We start from the raw sequence: 20,098 nt of genomic DNA on the forward strand, positions 1-20,098 counted from the left end.
TCGAAGAGTTGAGGAACGGTGCATCGCTCAGGGTTCAAGGTTCAAGGTCCAAGGTATAAGGTTTAACTCAATTTTTCCTGCATTCTTTCGGCTTCGATTTGTGGCATTGGTCAATTTACTTGATTGCTGAATTTCTATTAATATTTACAGCAGATAAACAGCAGGTACAAAGTGAGAAGGCAGGCGCTGCGTCGCGTCGGGACGGACCAAATATTATTAACTCTTAACGGTCGAAATCCGATTTTTTTTTTTTTTTTAAATTAAGTATTTAAAAATAACATAATAAATGGAAATTTCTCCAGTAAGTGGACTGTGAAATTATGTACATCCAGCTATTCTTCATCATTTACAAATCTGAGTGTTACGTCAAAAATTTTGAAATCGATGCAGCTCGAACACAAAATGGTGTATATTAAAATGGAAGAACATTTTTGCCTATACATATGCGTATAGGGCCCGCGAAGCGGGCCTGAGGGCGCGGGGCGCCCTCCCGGGGGTTGGGCCGCGTAGCGGTCAGGGGGCAGGGCCCCCTAGTTTCTTATAACTTCCTCCGTGTATGAGGCTCTATTCTGCCTTGCTAAGGAGAAACGCCGGATGAACCTTCAGACGTTGCCAAATTTCCTCCGATATAATACGAATTTATTGGGGAAGTTGTAAATATTTTTCTTCGAAATTTTTAGACTATTTTGTTCGCAATTTCATCTAAAATATCTGAAAATTTCAAGGAAGAATATACATAAATTTTGTCATGAATACCTGTTTCATCCGGGGTTTGGCAACTCTCGAATGTTCATACGGCGTTCTTCCTTAGCACGGCAGTATTGATTAATGACGTCCAAGTACACCTGTCTTTCTCTGCCCCCCCCCCCCCCCTCTATCGTTGAATGAGCCCTCGAAAAATGTCCCAATACGGGTAGAACCAAATTCGACAAGCTGGTTCAGCTGCTAAAGAGATCATTATTTAGCAATAACCTTTAAGCGCTCTAATGATTTTAGGGACCTCCCCCCCTCCCCCAAGTTCCACAACGTTGACACGTTTTGATTTTTTTCTTTGAGACAGCGAAGTCGCACTCTGACGTGGTTTGGTGAAACGCCGCATGAATACCTAGGCGTTGCCAAATTTCTTCGGAAAAGTACAACTTCTCTGAAAAATTCATGCATTCTTCGCTGTGAACTTCTTGAAGGATTTTTTTACTTTCAACCTTAATTTATCGTTTCTGAAAATTTCAAGGACAAACATTCATTCTCATGGCATTCCTCAAAATAAATATTTTATCGGGGTAAATTCGGCAGTATCAGACACCATCGTTTTTCCGATCACATGGCGGTACTCGCGTCTAATTGAATCGATGCATGCTGGAAGGGCGTAAGTCCAAAAATTCGTGAACCCTGGCTCCCGGTGATTACGCAGGATGGTAGGGCTCATGAGTTTTACGGACCTACGTCTTTTTAGCATGGGTCGATTCAATTAAATGTAACGAATAGAAACGAAAATGGCAACGGTAGCATCGCGGCGGGTTCGCTACCGCTCTCCGCGTACCCGCACTTAATTATTTTCCCCTCTTGTCCAGGGGAAGGGGGATTTTCCCCTCTAGTCCGGGGGAGGGGGGGCCCTGGTCCCCGCACACGTTCAAAATGTGTGACTCGGGTCTCACGGCTCGTTCAAGTGCAATTTCACCCCACAGAAGGGTATAAAAACTTAATGAGACTTAACCCCCTCCCCTCCACGCTATTCCGCAGATGAGCGCGAAGACTTACTACACTGTCATCAAGTTTACAGAAAAAAATCCTCGGTGCGAGTTAAATCCGTACTGTTGACCAACTTGAATTATTCGTCGATTTGCTATTGACGAATAACTTTTTGAATACAATTTCTGGCTCATCCATAAAAGCACCTATTCGCATCGGGAAACTAACGGCAAATGATTTATTTCTGAAATGAGCCGGAAATAGTAGTTTCTTGTCGCAGAGTAGGTGTAATTAATTTGACTTCGATAAGGCGTTACGTACATGACCGTTGTGCTGCAGGAGAAGTACAGTTTTTCATAAAACATGTTGCATAAATAAATACAAAATTAATTTCTCATTTGAAATGAAAACATGTAGATCAGAGGGACCTGAAACAAGCTGTATTCAAATGAGAAAGCGAATGGATCTAATCTTAATCATAGACATTTACAGTATCATTGAAATGAATAGAGGATGCGTCTATATTAGTGATTCTTATCAACTGATAATGGGTGGGGGGTGGTGTAAACATGTTGAAAAACTCTACGAGGACGGAAAATTATTCATATAAGAACAGAAACCAAGCATTTTGTAAAATGGAATGGAGGCGGTATTCCTATGATTAGCATGCTGCTAAGTTCCCTGGGGAGAGAAATTGAACAAAAGCGTAATCTAAGCATAGAAAAGGAAAACGTGAATATTTTCGTCCATGAAAAATCAATCGTGAGTGAAACTGAGAGGATGCAACATTCACGAAGGAAAAACTGAGGCAAAATCTATTGAGGCAAGTTGTCTCCAACAGAATCGATTATTCGTCGCCTTACTTACTGTCTATTGTCGAATTTGTGACAAGTTATCAATTCTGATGGAGACAACGTGCCTCAATAGGAGTCGCAGGTTTTACATGCATTTAAATGGAATTACATGCAATTTCGCAGGCACATTAGGAGGTTGACGGATTATTTGAGAGGATTCCGCATAGGTTATCAATGAACCTTTTATCGGAGGGTGTTTTAAACACACTCGATAAGATGAGTAGTTCTTGGTTACTCAAATAAGTCACAATTTGCCGCAATATTCTAAATGGTAGTTTGCCGGTGGTGGTGAATAAAATGTTCAACATTTTAACACCTTGGTCCACCAGTAATTTTCGGAAGTACGCCTTACGAAATCGTCTTGATATCATTCCAGTGTAAGATGGGAACTCTAAGTAATTCTCGCTATTCTTCAACGTTTCGAAAATACTGTTGTTGTACAAGAAATTGACGATTTGCGGCAAGGTTGCCTCCAACACGTCGCGGAACGAAATTACGGAGCCTTCGATGACCTTCTCTTTCATGGCAGCGATTTCGATTCCGTACTTTCGGGTCGAATCTTCGGAACAGGGTGGAAGCCCTAGTTTATCTAAAATTTCATTCCCATTTAAATTCTTGTTGATGGACAGATCGGCTACCATCAAGGCTTCGATATGCTCACATAAAGTCATTGTCGAATTGAGGTCTGGGTCAAAATTGTCATTCTCGAGCAAATTTTCGATACGTTCAAAACTTAAGAAGTCATATTCTAGTAAGTCCTTGATCCACAACGCGATGTAACTAATTTGATCAAATCTGAGATCTTTGGCTAAAAAGGGATAAGGATATTCTAACATTAATAAGAACTCATTCGGAGTTGGGGGCTCTCGACAGCTGCTGAGATGTCCCGCCAAATCTAAACGATGTTCCGCATACAAAAGGTACGGATTCTCTTTTATATTTGCTCCGAGCGAAAGGAGGAACCTGAAAGCCTCCAGGTTTCCATGCTTGGCGGCCACGGTTAACGGAGTGTCTCCTTCAGCCGTTTTGACATAGACATCTGCTCCATGGTCGACCAGCACACGAATCATGCGTTCGCCAGATTCCGAAGCTGCTTCGTGCAACGCTGTCCAACCGTCGCAGTCAGACACGTCGCAGGGTCTAGCTCCTAAATTGATCAATCGTAGGACCAACTCCATATTTCCCACTTTAACGGCTCCGATGAGTAATTCCACATCACTGGCATCATTTGGGTCCAAGTCAAATCCATTCTCTAAAAGCTTATCAATTGAGACATTTAAATCGTCGATTCTATCCTTTATATTAAGATCTGAGACGCGATGAATAACTCGTCGGAGAACCGTGTTATCTAGCTGTGGTCTGTAATTTAGAATGCAGGACAAAATGTCTGGGCTCCTTACGGCGGCTTCCTCGATTGCATTATCAGTAACCCCAAGATACTCTTCATTTGAGTTCACGTTTGCCCCACTATCCAAGAGAAACTTTATGGTATCTGTACCATAAGACTCCTGGCGTAAAGCTAAAATCAACGGATTCGAGTTCATTGAATAGTTTGCGTTTATATCTGCTCCGTGATTGATAAGGATCTTCAGAATGGAAATAGGTGAGCCACATTCTATCGCCAACTGTAACGCTGTTTCCTGGAAAGACGTTTTTTTTTCAATATCGGCACCGTTTTCTAGGAGGCACTGAACAAGCGGCTCGCATCTTGCCTCAATAGCCAGATGCAAAAATGTAGTTCCACGCCTGCTCCGATAGTGGATATCGGAGTTAAATTTAATGAGCTGAAAAATAATTTGGAGAGATCCATAGTCTTCAAAAACGGATCGAATTTTTTCGCGTCCGGCAACTTCATAAAATTTATTCCGATCACGGAAATTAATCAGATGACCAGTGCTTGGCAACCATCCACCGATTTCTCGGGTTATCTCCAGACCCATATCTCCTGGAAGGTTATACTCGACGTAAACATCGGATTCCGAAGGACATAGGAAAAGAATCTGGATTGCTGCCCTCCTGTTTTTAATTGCTGTAATGAGTGTGGCGGGACATTCGTTTTTTCTCCGGATAATTTGGACACGGTCGGCAGAGAAGAGGTCGAGGACGCTTCTTTCCGACTCAGGCTCAATACTGGGAACTACAACGAAGCGTCTAACTCCTCCTGGGTCTTCACCATGTTTCAGCTTTGACGAAGATGCCTCTATTCCAACGAAAATCAAACATTCAATATACTTAGAGCACGGCATTCCGACGGATAACAACTGCAGCTGCAACAAACGAGCGTCTTTGCTACAATGAATTCAGGCCATTCAATAATACTATGAATTCATTGATTTTGTGAGAAAGTTTTATTTTCCTCTTTGCCCGCGTTTCTAAGACATTAATAGGTAGCATTTTCTGATATTCTATTAAATAATCCCTGACGCGTGTCACAGAATAATCGAACTAACAAGTGCTCAAAAGACTTACTAGGTATTATTGACGTATGCTAAAGTGTGTGAGTCTATAAATAATCAATTGAAGGATCGATAGTTCGATCGAGCTCGTCAATGTTTGGAGTAGATTGATCTGGAGGACAAAATTGTAGGAGTTTTAGGAAATAGATCGGAGCACATTCTTCTCTATAAAATTACAGAAAAAATACAATTTCTTAAAATCCTGTCTAATAAACTTGCTCAGTAATGTTAATGCTTGCACTGTTGATAAGTGAAGAGTACACATCATTCACAGGAATTTTCCCCCATTTTTTGGGACGATATTGACCCACAAAAAATGTGATCTTAGTTGTGTATTTTGAGCTCTCGTTTAAACGCGCATCGCTGAAAAAGTCAAGGTGGCGTCAACGGCGTCCAAAAGTGCCCGTCCTGCTTCATCAGGTACACTTCCGACTGAACGGCTCCTCTGCCGCAATTTATGATCTGTACAGCCGTTATCAATGCAGGACTGTGTATTCGTAACGAGACGGATGTTTCCGGGCGCCGTATTGGCTTTCTCGTGCTCAACGTGCGTTTGAATGGGAGCTCAAAATACACAACTTTGAACTTTGAACACCTACTTATGGCAAGGCAAGGCGGAGTCTCCGGTAGGAGAGAAAAAGAATAGAAGGGGGGGCTTAAAAAATTAGTAATTTACTTGAAGGCCCTTATTTTTTTAACAAAATTTTAGTATTTTCAAATCTTTGTTCGGATGGCGTGCAAGATGGAGATACATGGAACAAGAGCTCCCCCCCCCCTTCCCGGGGGGGGGGGGGTCTGTTATATGAAAGCCTATTTTTTCATCGTTTCTCTCAATACTTTGTAAAAAAGTGATTAGACTGTTGGAAAGAAGAAAAGCCACAGAAACTCCAAAATTTTATACATTCAATGAGTAAAAACGGAATTCTTGAAGCAATTTACAGAGAAGATGTGTTAAAAGACAAATTACCCTGGAATATTGCTAATTACCGGTCGAAAGATTGAAACTAGATTCCGTCACTTAAAACGGACAAGTCTTGGACAAATTTTTCGTCATTCGATGGGAGAACTAAGAAAACAGATACATATAGGTACTTAGAGGCGCGGTGATACTGATAATTCGGACACTTTAGGAAAATTCTCTTACGAGAGTAATGTAAAATCAAGCCAATTGTAAGTTTTGTAGGTGACGTGACTGCCGGCTTTAACGTTTAGGTCCGTTGTTTCGTTGTAATGCCGATATCACACGATCAAATTGAGGTTTTCAAAATGGGCATGGAGTCCTTGCTCAGCCTTCTCATTAGTCAATGATGCAAGCTATATCGACTACCCATTTTGAGCACCACTATTTGATCGTATGTGACAGTCTCCGCGCATCAGCCTAATCAAATAATGAGGTGGTCAGATCTAAATAAGTGATAAATGTCAGGGCACACTGGTGGTCCCATTCCCAACTTCAAATCCCCCTCTTATGTAAACGAGAATGATCTTGTCGGGACTTGGAGTTCTCGCGTCGCGAGAAAAAGGGCGTTGACGAAGAAGTCAAATGTGGACTACATTTTGCATATGAGGCGACTATTTTTAGTTCATCCATAAAAGCACCTATCTGAATAAGGAAAATAATGACACAAAATTAAGTTGTTCCGAAAATTTGAGAGATTGAGTAGTTCTGGTGTACGAGAAACGAAAAGTACTTTTGGAGTATCGTATTAGTATGCGAATCTGTCGCTACGGTTATACTCGCTTGTTTTAATGGTTATATTTTGTCAGGAGCTGTTTCGCGGAATAACGTAACTCAACTTTTGCATCAAACAGAAACTCTCAAAGTACAATGCTAAAAGAAAAGTTATTTGTCCGCGTCGGAGATCGAGCTGCCGCAGCTTCGAGGCAATGAATGCAATTTCAAGTCAATTCGAGTCTTTTCAAAGTCAACCCAAGTCAAATTTATCTGAATCTTATCTTACTCACTACAGCAAGAGAATATACTTGTTTATAACAGTGCGTGTAATTTCTCCGCTGCGACGGACTCCCTTTTTGAAAGATCTGGAGGAGAAAGACTGCGCTTTGGAAGGACATTCAAGATGGGAACAGATCGGTGAAGATGGAGACAGAATCCGAACAGTATGTTCTCCGTTCGTAGGATTCGCAATCAACAGCGTCCCCCCCCCCCCCCCCCCCCCGTGATTTATTGAGAATCGATCTGAGGCGAACGAAAGCCCGACGACCGGTGACACGTTCCCATTGCCACCCCTCCCCCCCCCACACACACCCTCACTACGCTCTTTAAATACATCAGCCGCGTACAGAAATATCGATACCTCGACGATTCGATGAAGGACTCGATATTTGATTCACACACACACACATCAATGACCAAAGTATGTGAGGCCACGTACATCCGTTTGCGACATGGCTCCAGATTCCCTTTCATATTTTATGTTTTTCTTTGGAAATCTTGTGAGCGTAACTTCTTGAAAGCTTCCTCGATGTTTCTTACCTGTTATCAGGATATGGAGTGCGTGTTTCAAGCCATAAAGTTGCTCGCTCTTGGACAAATAGAGTAGGAGCGGAAATATTGAAACACTGCAATCCGTCATCTCTCGGACAAAGTAACGTAACTCCATTTTGAGGTGGTCGAAGTGACTCAGAGAATTAAAGTATTTTACAAAAGTGTACCTACCTTTGCCATTTTACTGATTACTACTGATTTTTACACAATGTTTGAGGATTAAACAGCTAAATTTTCGATTAGAAATGCCCAAGACTCTCCTAGTTAATATGCCATTTGCGAGGGAAGATTTGACAACATTGAAATGGAGTTACGTTCAATCGTTAGGGAAACGACGGTTGGATTAACGTAATTTCGCACTGCTTCAGCCTATGTCACACCCCAGGTAAAAGAGAATCAGCCTGACGTCAGGCTTTGTTTCATAAACTACCATGAGTCAGACTGATGCCAGGCTGTTGATAGTACTATCAAAATACCAAGTGCAGTGATTGGCTCAAGTCATCGAATAAGTCAACCACAACACCTGACCTTGATATTTTGATGGAGTAGTTTGATAGTGTGACACTGGCTTATGGCCATTTACTTGGATTGCATTTTGCAAAAGGGAAGCAAGAGCATTCCAATGTCGCTAGGCTTGTGCAACTTTGGTCACCTTGCAAATGTAAAAGAACTGATCATCTAAAGAAGATTCGTCTTTACTCTCAATAAACTATAAATTCTTGACGAATATTACCTTTGTAACTTTAATTTTTTGAGGGCTTTCAGTAATTGTGTTGCAAAGAATGTAAGTTGCACAATCCCAGCAACATTGGAATGCTCTTGGTCCCCACACAGTATAAGCCCCTCTCGAAAGTATCAATGTAGGTGTATCCCGATTTCTTAGGACCGTCCATTTGACAAATTGCAGGATTTGAATTTTACAGAGTAACTAATTAGAAACATGTTAATTTGTAAAGAGACGAGAGGAAGCGGAGGATACTGGCGCCACGGAACCGAGGCCGAAGCCCGGAACATCTTGTCGCGCTTTTCCTCTCCTCACTCTGATGCCACACATCTCGGAATAAACTCAATTTCCATTCATCAATTGCGCATTACAGCATCTCTTATACCATCCAGCGGGCCGATTCTTGAAATTGATATAGACAAAGCTATGGACAAAGAAGAAAAAGGGATATGGGGGGATCCTATTGGAGGAAGTGGGTTGTTGCAATGGACAAAGGAGGTAGGGGGTAGGAGGTGGACTAACTACCGGCATCAGAAACTCGACTGCAGTTAGTCCATCGTTCTCTCCCTTAGTCTATAGGAACCACACATTTCACCCGATAGGGTAGCTCCATACTTCCTATGTTATTTTTGTCTACAGCTTTGTCCATCAATTCCAATAATCGAAATAAAAAATTTAAAAATAGGTGAAAAAAGGAAAATAGAGCAATCCTATCGGTGGAAGCGCGTGGATGCGATGGGCAAAGGGTGAGGCAACCCACGAGAGCAGGCCTGCCACATCCCATCTTGGACCCTGGTACCAGTTTTAAGGTCCGGGCCCCAAGCACGGAGGGGAGGGGGGTCCGAGGGGCATCCCCCGAGAAATTTTAGAATTTATACGACTAATCGGACGCATTTTGAAGCTTCCATAAAGAATTTTTCCATCAATTTCTGCGGAATAATTATGTTTTTTTTTTCTACATTCAGCACAAAATACTTGCGAATTGTTTGCGCCATAAGAATATGACGGAAGATTTAAATGGAAATAGCCTCCATGCACGCTGGGCTTGTCGATTTCCTCTGAAATTTTTGTAGTGGTGAATGCATAGCTGAAATGCGCTTCAGCTAGATTTGTATTTAAGAATCGGTGGTTTTTCTACGAGGATTAAAAATAAACGAGTGGCACGGAATATAACAAAAGAATATGAACTATGCAAAACGATAATGCGGGTATCGGAACTTGACTGTTTTGAAAACGCCTTCAAATGCGGCGTGATACCTCACGCATTCCGGAGAGTTCGAATAGTTGTATCATTGCGCCGTAAGAATGTGACGGCAGATTTAATGTCGTTTTGATTTTCTTCATTTAGGAGGGGCCGTCTTAATTATATTTTTAACCCAAATTATAATCTTTAGTATCTCAATAGCATTTTTTTTGGATAAATGAGAATCTAGAACGGACCTATTTGGTGCTAGAAAAAGATATGCAAGAATAGGTGTTTCAGAGAGAATATGAGTTGGTTCCAAACTGATGGATTTATAGGACCAGTGGCGCCGAGACGGTTTTGAGATGAGACCCTATCGCTGGCTAAAGTCTGAAGTCAACAAATGCGTATCTATAATTGGAACGTTGCAACTCTTCGCTCATGTTTTATTTGTCTTTTTTCAATTGTTACCCATGCATTCATGTTTAACTGTAATACATGAATGTTTAATTATATTCATACATAGTCACAAGCAGAAAATTTAACGAAAGTGAAAAGGCCACTAATTCTTTTTAACACGTGAGACATAATTGAAGATTTTTAATGTAGCGATGCGGATACGCATTTTTCGAATTCAGTAAACGAAGTGTCACTCTGATTGTAATGGATCGTATTCGATGGTGATTCGATGTATCGTTTGGTTCAAAATAATAGAACATAATCTCAAACCAAAATGTTAGAATATTTGTTAGAAAAGCTGAAAATGAGAAATTTCGTAGCAATTTTACTACTTTTGGACAATTCATACTCATACGCATCAAAAATCTACCACAAAAAACTCGTTAAGTCAGATTACTCAATTGACTTTTGAAGCTATGTTTATGTTTTGAACCAATCGATATCGATACAATCTCACCCGTTTGATGTATCGAATACGATCTATAGAAAAAAATCTAGAGGAAATTCAGAAAAAATGGCAGCACAGCAGTCGGCTTCACTGGTCATAAAATTGAATTGCGTGGATTGAAAATTTTCCCACTCGGCGGTCTCCAATTGCCTGGCCTTTTTGTTTACTTTCCCGCCACAAATTATATCGGAGGGACTCGGGCTACGGACACACAGCATTTCCTTCTTTTCAATGGGACGTATTTAAATAAAAAAGATCTATATCCATCGTGGCATGAGCCCTGACAGCATGTATACTTATGGATCTCACGGCGCGTGGAAGAATGGAGATACATTGATTTAAATCCCTCCAATGCTTCACACAAGTCGACTTGAATGGAGCCGCACCTTTGTTTTCTCGTCCGTCTGCATTTCATTCGAAGCTCTCTTGCCGGATCATTTAAGTATTTATCAGTTTCACTTGCGCGGAGCTTCTCTTACACTCAACTGAATGGAGACGGTCTATGTGCAAACCTGTTTTGTAAAAAATCCATAAGATGTGTTCTGTTCGGAGATCCTGGTAACTTAAGGATATGCAATAGCGTTAGAGATTTATTTCGTATGAAGACGATGAAGCGTAGAAATCACACAATAATAGCGACATTAGAAATTGAAATACTAGCAATTTCGCTTTTGCAAACACGCGCGGCAAAAATAGGATAGTCGTCACAACCAGCCGCTGGTTTATCCGGGAAGTTTAATCCGTTTATACAGGATGATCCAGAAGTCGCGCATTACCCCTGTATGTATGTATAAGTCGCTTTTACGGCGCGCTAGGGCGCTCTGCGACGCCTGCCCGCCACTGGAATCTGTCACGGTAGAGATCCTCCGGAAGCTGGCATCTCTCCGTCTCTTCACGGATCACCCCTGTAAGTTTTGAAATTTTATGAATGCTCCTAAAGTACCTTTATAGGGAGAGTAGGGACAACTCAAAAATTTCGAGATTAGATTTGATCAGGTCATGTAGCTCTTTGGGGCCCAAAAGGGTAGCCAACCTATGAACTCGAATTATCCAATGATACTAATTTAAACTGCCGAGAGTACGTACACTGATTAAAAATTATAAAATCACGTATAAGAATTTGATTTCGCATGAATTTTCTCAGTTTCATAGCCTTAATCTTTAAAAAACGCTTGTTCACAATGCGCTGTCGGCCCTATTGATCAATATTTCAAATTTATAGGTTGGCAGCGGCACTTTTCAAGTGATATTCGTTTCTCACGTTGTCGCCTTTTTGGGCCCTAAGAGCTACTACACAAATCGAGTTGTCTATACTCTCCCTATAAAGGTACGTTAAATGCTCCTAGGTCAAAGGAAACGACTTCATGGCTCCCTCGTAATTTTAAAAGAACCACCCTGATACGGGGAAAGAACTTGAGTGGTGCGGGATTTTTAAAATTAGCCTGAATTTGCCGTGATGGCGCTGCATTTGAACTTGAAATTGGCTCGTGCGTGTTTTGGCTCGGGATGAGAGGGACTAAAACTCCGTCAAGAGGAGGTGGCGGCGGTTAATATTTCATTGTCTCGCCGCGGCCGTCTCCGATGGAAAAGCTATCTTCGACCTTCAGAACAATCGCCGAGGATGAAAGCGATGACACAAAGCGCTTTAGCTCTTCTTTGTGTTTTCAACTTAATTCTCTTCCCCGTCAAAAAGGCTCCTGTTTCCCAGTCCTGAGTGCACCAGGCACCCGCTTACGTCATGCCGCCACGTTTCTCCAGAAATAATCACATTTTCCCGAAAGGAACCAACTTGAGACAAGGGATGATTTTTTCATGATTAAATCTCGTACCATAGATCAGTCCTTTCAAAAAATCCACCATTCGCTCATTTTCATTGGATCAGATTCGGTATCCTCTGACTTCTGAAGTCTCGTCTGGTTATGGCCGGATGTACATACAGGCAAAAGCTCAAATGCCTGATGATAACGGCTCATCAAGTTGCACATAGCGAAACTAATCGAGCTGTCTCCACAGTTCTGATAGGGAATGAAACCCAAAATGCAACTATAAAGCCTTGGCGGCAACTCCCAGTGGTATCCATCGATATCGAAGGTGCCTCGAGATCCATACACTCTTTAGAGATATGAGAGAAAAAAACACCAGAAAGTGGCCCGAATATTGTATGTAACAAGGTGAAGAAATGGTGCTGTGTCTACACCACTTCGCGGAGAAATCAAAGCCAAAAAGTTCCAAAAATTATGAGATGATAATTTAGAGATATGTGGATAAGAATCATTGTCAGAGCCGGATTTACCTTTTTTCCGCCCTCTTCTCATTCATTTTGAAACATCAAGAAAAACCATGAAGTTAACGTGCCGGAGAGGGAGGGGTGCCAGTGCATAAGACGCGTTTACTCGTGTCGGACACATTTTTTTGCGAAAGCCCTGTCAACGTTACTAGCCAAAGTTCACGGAACTTTGAGCAAAAGTTAAGTTCCGTAAACCTATCTTTGTGTGGTCAAGGCCTTCTATTTCTAAAAAGTGAACGAAAAAATTATGAAAGAATAAAAATAAATGCGGTTTAATAATTTTAACTTCCACCGCCGCGCCGCGTTAGGACTGCGCTGTATTTGATGCAATGCGTGAAGTATTCACGCAGTCTTGTGGGCGCTAATATGTGTTACATGCCAACCGCTCCGTACCGAGGGCTTTCTCTTTTCATCTCAAGTCCTCGTCATCATTGCTCTTTGCGCCGCGCCGCTCCAAGCCAAATTGCGTGTTCGGTTTCTCTCTTAACTCGACTAATTGAAGGTGCTGTCTCTTGTATTACCGAAAGACGAAAAAGTTAGAAATTACTATACTCTCAGGAAATGAGAGATTTTGTCGACTTTTCTCGTCTATAATTTTTTTTTCTGAATCCGTTTTCTTTTTATGCTTACATTTAAAAAAATTGCAAAACTTGCCGCCATAGGCCGCGGCCCATATGGCCACCCCCTAAATCCGGCTCTGATCATTGTGCACATATCAGGATGGTATACATTACCTTGAAAACGCATAATGCATAATTATCGTCGGATTCGAGGCAAACATATGTGACACGTAGCATTTAAACGTGGGAAAATACCACACACCTCCATTCCCCAGACGAAGGAATAATGAATTCCATTCTGAAGTTTTAGAATTTACTTAAATAATTTAACATTTGCTAAGAATATAACTATGTGATTCCTGTCCAAAATTTAACTGTTTCTTGTGTGTAATCAGGAGCAAAATTAAATATTTAAATTTTAAGTTCAAATCCCTGGCAGTTTCTTTGAAAACGTATTTACAAGCGGAGGCTTCCCAACGTTTCTATAAACTTACGTTCTTCCGTCTTGGAAGCGACAATAGGACGTATATTTCTATCAAACGGAACTATGTGCATCATGACGTGAACCCTGTTATGCATATATTCTTATGGGCATCAGGGCTCATGCCTTAATGCACACAGCTCCTTTTGATAGAAATACGTCCAATATAGCCTGTGTCACACTACCAAAATACTCCATCAAAATGTCAAGGTCAAGTGCTATGATTGGTCCAAGTCATCGAATAAGCCAATCACAACACCTGACCTTGATATTTTGATGGCTAGCTTTGATAGTGTGACACAGGCTTACATAGATGGCCAAAAAGCGAAACCACATACCTCCGTTTGCGACGTCGCAGATTTTCTGTCATACTCCACGTTCTCTTCGGAGAGCGAGTCGGTATATTATCTTGGATCCTTCCTTGATTTATGCAGAATACCTTTCCAGGAATTTCTACCTAGCTTTAAAAGAAGCTTGTTTCTCCTCGAAAAAATGAAATAGGAGCGGGAATATTGAGGCACCGCGATGAAAACACGTGTTTCCACTTTGGCCATCGATATGAACTTCGAGGGGAACCTTCACAAAACTCTCGATATCTCGGACAAGCTAGTGCCTTGTCGAAACCGAATGCAGTCTGCACTTATCATTCAGCAGGAAATCGACGTTTATTTGTGAGAGCTGAGCGAGCCAACAACGCGACGCGATGCTCCGTGTGTGCTCGCAAGGGACGGAGCACGAGGGGGGAGGGGGTGAAATGAAATTAGGATTCGATTCTCGTCTGGCGATGAGTTATACAGCTCTGAGCTGGCTCTCAAAGTCCTCAAAATGCGTTAACTGTGCCCGGAGCCGGTGCCTGACTTCACTCGACAGTGTAAACGAGAAAATTATGTTATCCTCCGGAGCAATACGGTGTAATTCAATGTTGCATTTTTAAAGTTTCCACCTTAAAAAAGGATTTTACGTCCGCATGCGACCTTAAAACACCATTTTCTACGGAGCAGTTTCAAACACGATTTACTGTGAGACGCTTTTTACAACGCGCCGTTCTGCTTAAAATCACCTATAAAGTTTCAACAATTTGGTAGAAAGTAGCTTCACCCGCAAGGAGAGTAAAAGTAGACTGCATTTGGACGTATTTCTATCAAACGGAACTAAGCGCCATCGGGGGAGGAAGGAAGAGGGGGGCTCGGATTGGCGGGTGTTGCGGAACGCGATGCTCGTTCCGTCCTATACTCGCAATGCTTTTACATGGCGCTTAGTTCCATTTGCCGGGATTCTAAAATCCTCAGAAAATGGAATTCAATATGGCACTTAGTTCCGTTACTTCCGTTTAACAGAAATACGTCCATTTAACAGAATGAAACTGTAATTGTTTTGTTGCATCCGTAAATATATCTGCCTATCTACAAATGGATTTGAAAGGCACATTGTTTGTTTATTAAAAGAGGCCAAAAAGGTAAATAAGGTTTTTTTTTTGATCCAGTCCGAATACGGATAAAAAAAAGAAGTAAGGGTTTTGAAGAACTCAAAATTCACACTGAAATTATAAAATATACAAAAATACACTCGACGCAACGTTTCAATGTACACTGAAAAAAAAAAATTGGTAGAATTTACCATTTCTTCACGCTGTATTTCACACAGCGTCAATTTAGAGTCAATTCTGCCAGAAGAACGGTAAATATTACTATATACTGGTACAAGTAACCATTCCTCTGGCAGAATCGACTTGAAGATTGGTAGAATTTACTATTCTTACAAGCATGAAACAGGAAGGAATGGTAAATTCTACCGATCTTATTTTTCAGCGATACTACACCATTATTGGCTTTAAAAAAAAACAGTGACTACAGAACTACAGTGAAAAAAAAAGAAAAAATCATAGGCGACTACAAGACGGTGAATGAAAAATTTCATCGACTACCGATAAATGGAACGTAGGTAGCCGCTGAATGAGTCCGCTCCAGGACCACGCGACAAGGTAGGAATATGAGGGGAGAGAGAGAGAGAGCAAGAGGAGAGGGTAGAGGGTTCCTTGTGAATATTTTACGAGCGGCCGCAATTCAATTTGCACGAAGCCGCTTTCGCTCATGAACTTGCCAGATCCCTCTTCCGAGAGGCTTGTCCGATTAATTAGAAAACTTTGAGCCGGCCACGGATATCCGGCGGGGGGGGGGGGGGGGGGGTTGGAGGTAAAATATAAATCTGAGCACGACACGTAGAGTGCGGCAAGAAAACGTGTTTAGTGTCTCAGCATCGCCGCCGGCGCATAATTACACACGGCTGAAAAACACACAGCCCCCGCTCAGCCGGAAAGTTCGCCGAAACTTATGGACGTGGAGGGTTCTTCATTTTTCTGTCACCGATTTGTGCTGCTCGACTCAATCAAGGGAGGAGGCTTCATCGCTCACGAGCTTCGTGTCGCGGCCGGGCCTTATTTTTTCGAGCTTCGATTAGGCCTCGGTGGACAGTTGAGAGGACATTCTATAAAGTGGATAGCCATTTTCCGCCCCTTCGAGTGAACGAAAACGGTGAAAAATCGGACAACTTGGAAAATTTAAGAAATTGAAAGAAAGAAAAACACCGATAAATGCATGGGAATTTAGGAGAAAATTAGGGAATTTTACCGGGGGCGGCCAGGGCCGGATTGAGGGAGTGGCCACATGGGCCGCGGCTCATGGCGGCAAAATATAGGGAGCAGCAAATTTTGCAATCTTTTTGAATGTAGGTATCAAAAAAAAGAAGAAAAAATCGGATTTACAAAATAAATTAGAAACTAGAAAAGACGAAGAAATATCTCATTTTCTGAGAGTAAAAGTGTACTAATTTCTAATTTTGTCGTCTTTCGGTGATACTAGAGTAATACCTTTAATTAGTCGAGTTAAGAGAGTAACCAAACACGCAATTTGACCCTCAGCGGAGCGGCGCAGAGAGCAATGATGACGAGGACTTAAGATGAAAAGGAAAAGCCCTCGGCGCAGCGGCGGCGGCGGCGGCGCGGCGGTCGGCTCGAAACGCATAGCGCCTACAAGACTGCATGAATACTTCACGCATTGCGCTAAACACAGTGCGGTCGGCGCAACGGCGGCGCACAGTGGATCGAGTCAATAGGAGAGGTCGCGGACAAAATATGGAAACTTTAAACGCTTATAACTCCGTTTAAACGAAACTTCGAGGTTCTAAAGTGGGTCCATTGGTTTTCTCGTGTAATTTACTTCTAGAAACACACCTTGAAATTTAAAATGTGACGAAATAAACATTAAAATTTGCAGTTTTAGTAAAAAAATTCATGTCCGACCTGTCTGATGGACCACTCTGCGGCGGAAGTTAAAATCATAAAACCACATTTTAGTTTGTGGTTTCATAATTTTTTCGTTCGTTTCTTATAAATAGAAGGCCTTGGCCCAACAGGGTTGGGTTTACGGAACTTAACTTTCGCGTAAAGTTCCGTGATTTTTTGTTAGTGTTGACAGGGCTTTCACAAAAATATGTGCCCAACATGAGTTAACGTGTCTCATACACCTCTTCCCATCGGCACCTTCACTTAACGAATGAGACTGGGGCAGAAAAATACAGGCGGTCCATAGGCGGGAACCGGTAAGGAGGTAAATCCGGCCCTGCGGGGGCCAGGAAATTTTCTCATTCGGCGAGGAGACTACATTGCTGATGGGGCTGCATTGCGTGCTGATGGTTGGCTACATGTATTATCTTTGCAAATCGTTTGAAAATATTCTGCACAACAGCGCCAACCTAACCTTGCCAAGAATAGTCGTGCAGATTTTTTTTCTCAAAGTCGGTAGAAAATCGGAGAATTTATCGAAAATTAGTCGGAGAAGAGACAGGGATTTCGATACTTGAGTTGGACGCCGCGCCACTTTTTGAGAATTATTTTCCCTTAAAAATTACGAGTGTACACACTACACATTATGCATTATAGAGGAAGAAAAAAACAAATCCAGAGTCATACAGCTAGCACTTGGATGGTTTGAGGAAGATTATGAAAAGAAGGACAGGAGGAACAAGAACACAAAGAAGGAGAATGAGGAAGAAAAATATGAAAAAAAGGATATTTCAATGGCTAAAGTGCAAAACCACACATCTCCGCTGTCATATCTCAAAATTACCGTTCTTATTCGTGAATTTCTTTTTTCGAAGAGAATATAAGTCAATTATACAGATAGCATGAAATATGTATACAGAGTATGCGGCTAAGAGAGGAAAAAAAATGAAAGAGCTTTTCTAAAAAATACTGAGAAGCCTGCGACGTCGCAAACGGAGATACGAGGTTTTGCACTTCGGCAATGGAGGAAGCCGTGGGTGAAACGACCTAGTCTACCAGACTACAGGGTATAAGAGTAAGAATGGCGTTGCATCTTGTTGGAGGGTTGCGAACGTGAGTTTTGTTATAGTTTTCGATGTGGGATACTCGTAACTTTTATCAACTTGGAGTTGGGGATCATTTCAACTTGCGATGTAAAATCTTGCCGATGAGTGACGGCGAACTGGGAAACACAGTCGAATTGTGTCATGAGGAAAAGAGGTCACGGAACCGAACCGATGGCAGGAAATAACTCCGCGGGAAAAGAAAGAAGGGTTAAAACAAATAACAGGGACAAATTACACTTGAGAAGTCGCGCAGCGCACAGTAGATCGAGTCCATGGGAGGGGTTCGGCGAAATTTGGAAACTTTGAAAGCTTATAACTGTGTTTATACAAAACTCTGATGTTTTAAAACTGGTTTCCTCGTGAAATTTTCTTTTGGGAACACCCCTTAGAAATGTATAATAGGACGAATTAAACATCAACATTTGCAGTTTTAGTCAAAATATTTCATGTGCGACTACTCTGATTGATTGGATCCACTGTGCGGCGCGGCGCGCGGGAGCCAGGAAATCCAATACGCTTTCACAATCTCCAGCTCATCCCGACCATCCCGTTACTTTCTCGTCTCCATTCCTCTCAAAAGTCCATTATTGAATCTCTATCCAACGATTTTGATAGCTAGATAACATTCCTAACATAGGGATACATCCATCGAGGTTATTGGATAAGGATTCAGTCGGATGATTATTGAAAATGATAGACAGCAGACAGGCAGGTTTCTTTCTTTTCTTCTTGTTCCTTTCTTGCTTAGAGACCACGTGGGCCTTCGTTAATTACAAAAAAAGGCGACATAAGTACATGCTTGCCGGCCTGCGGAATGAAACGGACCGGGACGGACCAAAATAAATGTACATAGAGATAAGTTAGGCTCAGAATGAGGTAAATTGAGCTAATGCGGCATAATTCTTGATACAACTCTATGTTTAGCTTAAACGGGACGAATAAGAGCTAATCTGGATTAGGGCAACAAAATTAATTGCTTTAACTTCATGCAGTTGAAGCAGAATTGAACGTATTTCTGCCAAACGGAACTATGTGCATTATGACGAGAGCCCTGTTATACATACATTCTGATGGGTCACAGGGCCCATCATGTCTTAATGCACCTAGTTTCGTTGTGCAAAATACGTCCAATTGCCTTTAATCTGCTTAAATTTAAAATTAAAATTAGTAAAAATTATTATTATTTTAAACAAAATCATAACTGAAAAGTTCAATTTTTAAATTAAAAAAAATAAATCAGAAGAAAAAGGATGAAATGAAAATGGAAATTAATAATAAACATATTTATACACATTGAAAAGAAACAGCGTGAAAAGTTCTGATCGGAAATGAGAAAAAAACTTGGAGGTTATTGACTTAATGAGGAAAAATTGGCAATAGGAAAAAGATGGAACCAATCATGAAAAACCGTAAAAAAAAAAAAAAAAACGCGGGAAAAGAAAAATGTAAGTTGATGGCAGTTGAGTGTTGGAAGTAACCTCACTTAATGATGATTGTTGAATGAAAACAGCTGATAAAAAGACAGCAAACAGTAAAGTAAGATGCGTAGCAACAAAACTTTTCCGAAAAACAAAAAACAAAAAACCCCCACTTCCCCTCATCCAATTTATGAGTTTTTAGGGATTTAAAAATCGGGGACGAACCCCAGAAAATAATTTTATAGTTTTTCCCGAAGCATTGAGAACAACACCTTCAAATGAACCACGCCCTCGCATTAGTAACAGTGTTGATTCACAATTCATTCTATTTTTAAATTATATAAGAATCGACGGTGAAACTACCAAACACGTATCTCGGTTTGCGACGTCGAGACTTCTGTCATACTTTATTTTTTAAATGAAAAACTACTAACATCAGTCTTGAAAATTTCTGTGATTTTTCCTCTTTGTGCGGAGGAAAATTCCGTGAAAATTTCAAGAAATGATACTGATTGTGGTCTACTTCAAAAAAAAAATAAAATGTGAGCGTAGATTTTTAAACACCGCAACGAGATAACGTGGTTTGGTAGTTTTTCACCGTCGATATGTGCTATATAACACTTATTTTTGACTGTCACTGTCAAGTG

The 20,098-nt window shown here is 41.3% G+C and overlaps 2 protein-coding genes across 10 annotated transcripts in view; one reads left to right on the plus strand and one right to left on the minus strand.

Annotated features, from left to right (window-relative positions):
* LOC109033870 (small G protein signaling modulator 2) overlaps window positions 1-20,098 on the plus strand; it is a 166,506-nt gene that overhangs the window by 69,281 nt on the left and 77,127 nt on the right. The window lies entirely within an intron of this gene.
* Window positions 2,056-7,814, minus strand: LOC140224758 (uncharacterized). 7 transcript variants are annotated; one of them, XM_072301274.1, is made up of 3 exons: window positions 7,677-7,814; window positions 2,624-4,810; window positions 2,056-2,521 (listed from the first exon to the last, which is right to left on the minus strand). In XM_072301274.1, the coding sequence occupies exons 1-2, from the start codon at window positions 7,683-7,685 to the stop codon at window positions 2,672-2,674; spliced, it is 2,148 nt and encodes a 715-aa protein (XP_072157375.1). In that variant the 5' UTR covers window positions 7,686-7,814; the 3' UTR covers window positions 2,056-2,521; window positions 2,624-2,671. The 7 variants fall into 7 exon arrangements, with proteins under 7 accessions (XP_072157375.1, XP_072157374.1, XP_072157380.1 ...); XM_072301273.1 differs by having other exon boundaries at window positions 2,056-4,810; XM_072301279.1 differs by lacking the exon at window positions 7,677-7,814 and adding an exon at window positions 6,082-6,322 and having other exon boundaries at window positions 2,056-4,810.

Source organism: Bemisia tabaci, chromosome 6 (genome assembly GCF_918797505.1).
Source record: "Bemisia tabaci chromosome 6, PGI_BMITA_v3".
NCBI classification, from domain to species: Eukaryota; Metazoa; Arthropoda; class Insecta; order Hemiptera; family Aleyrodidae; genus Bemisia; species Bemisia tabaci.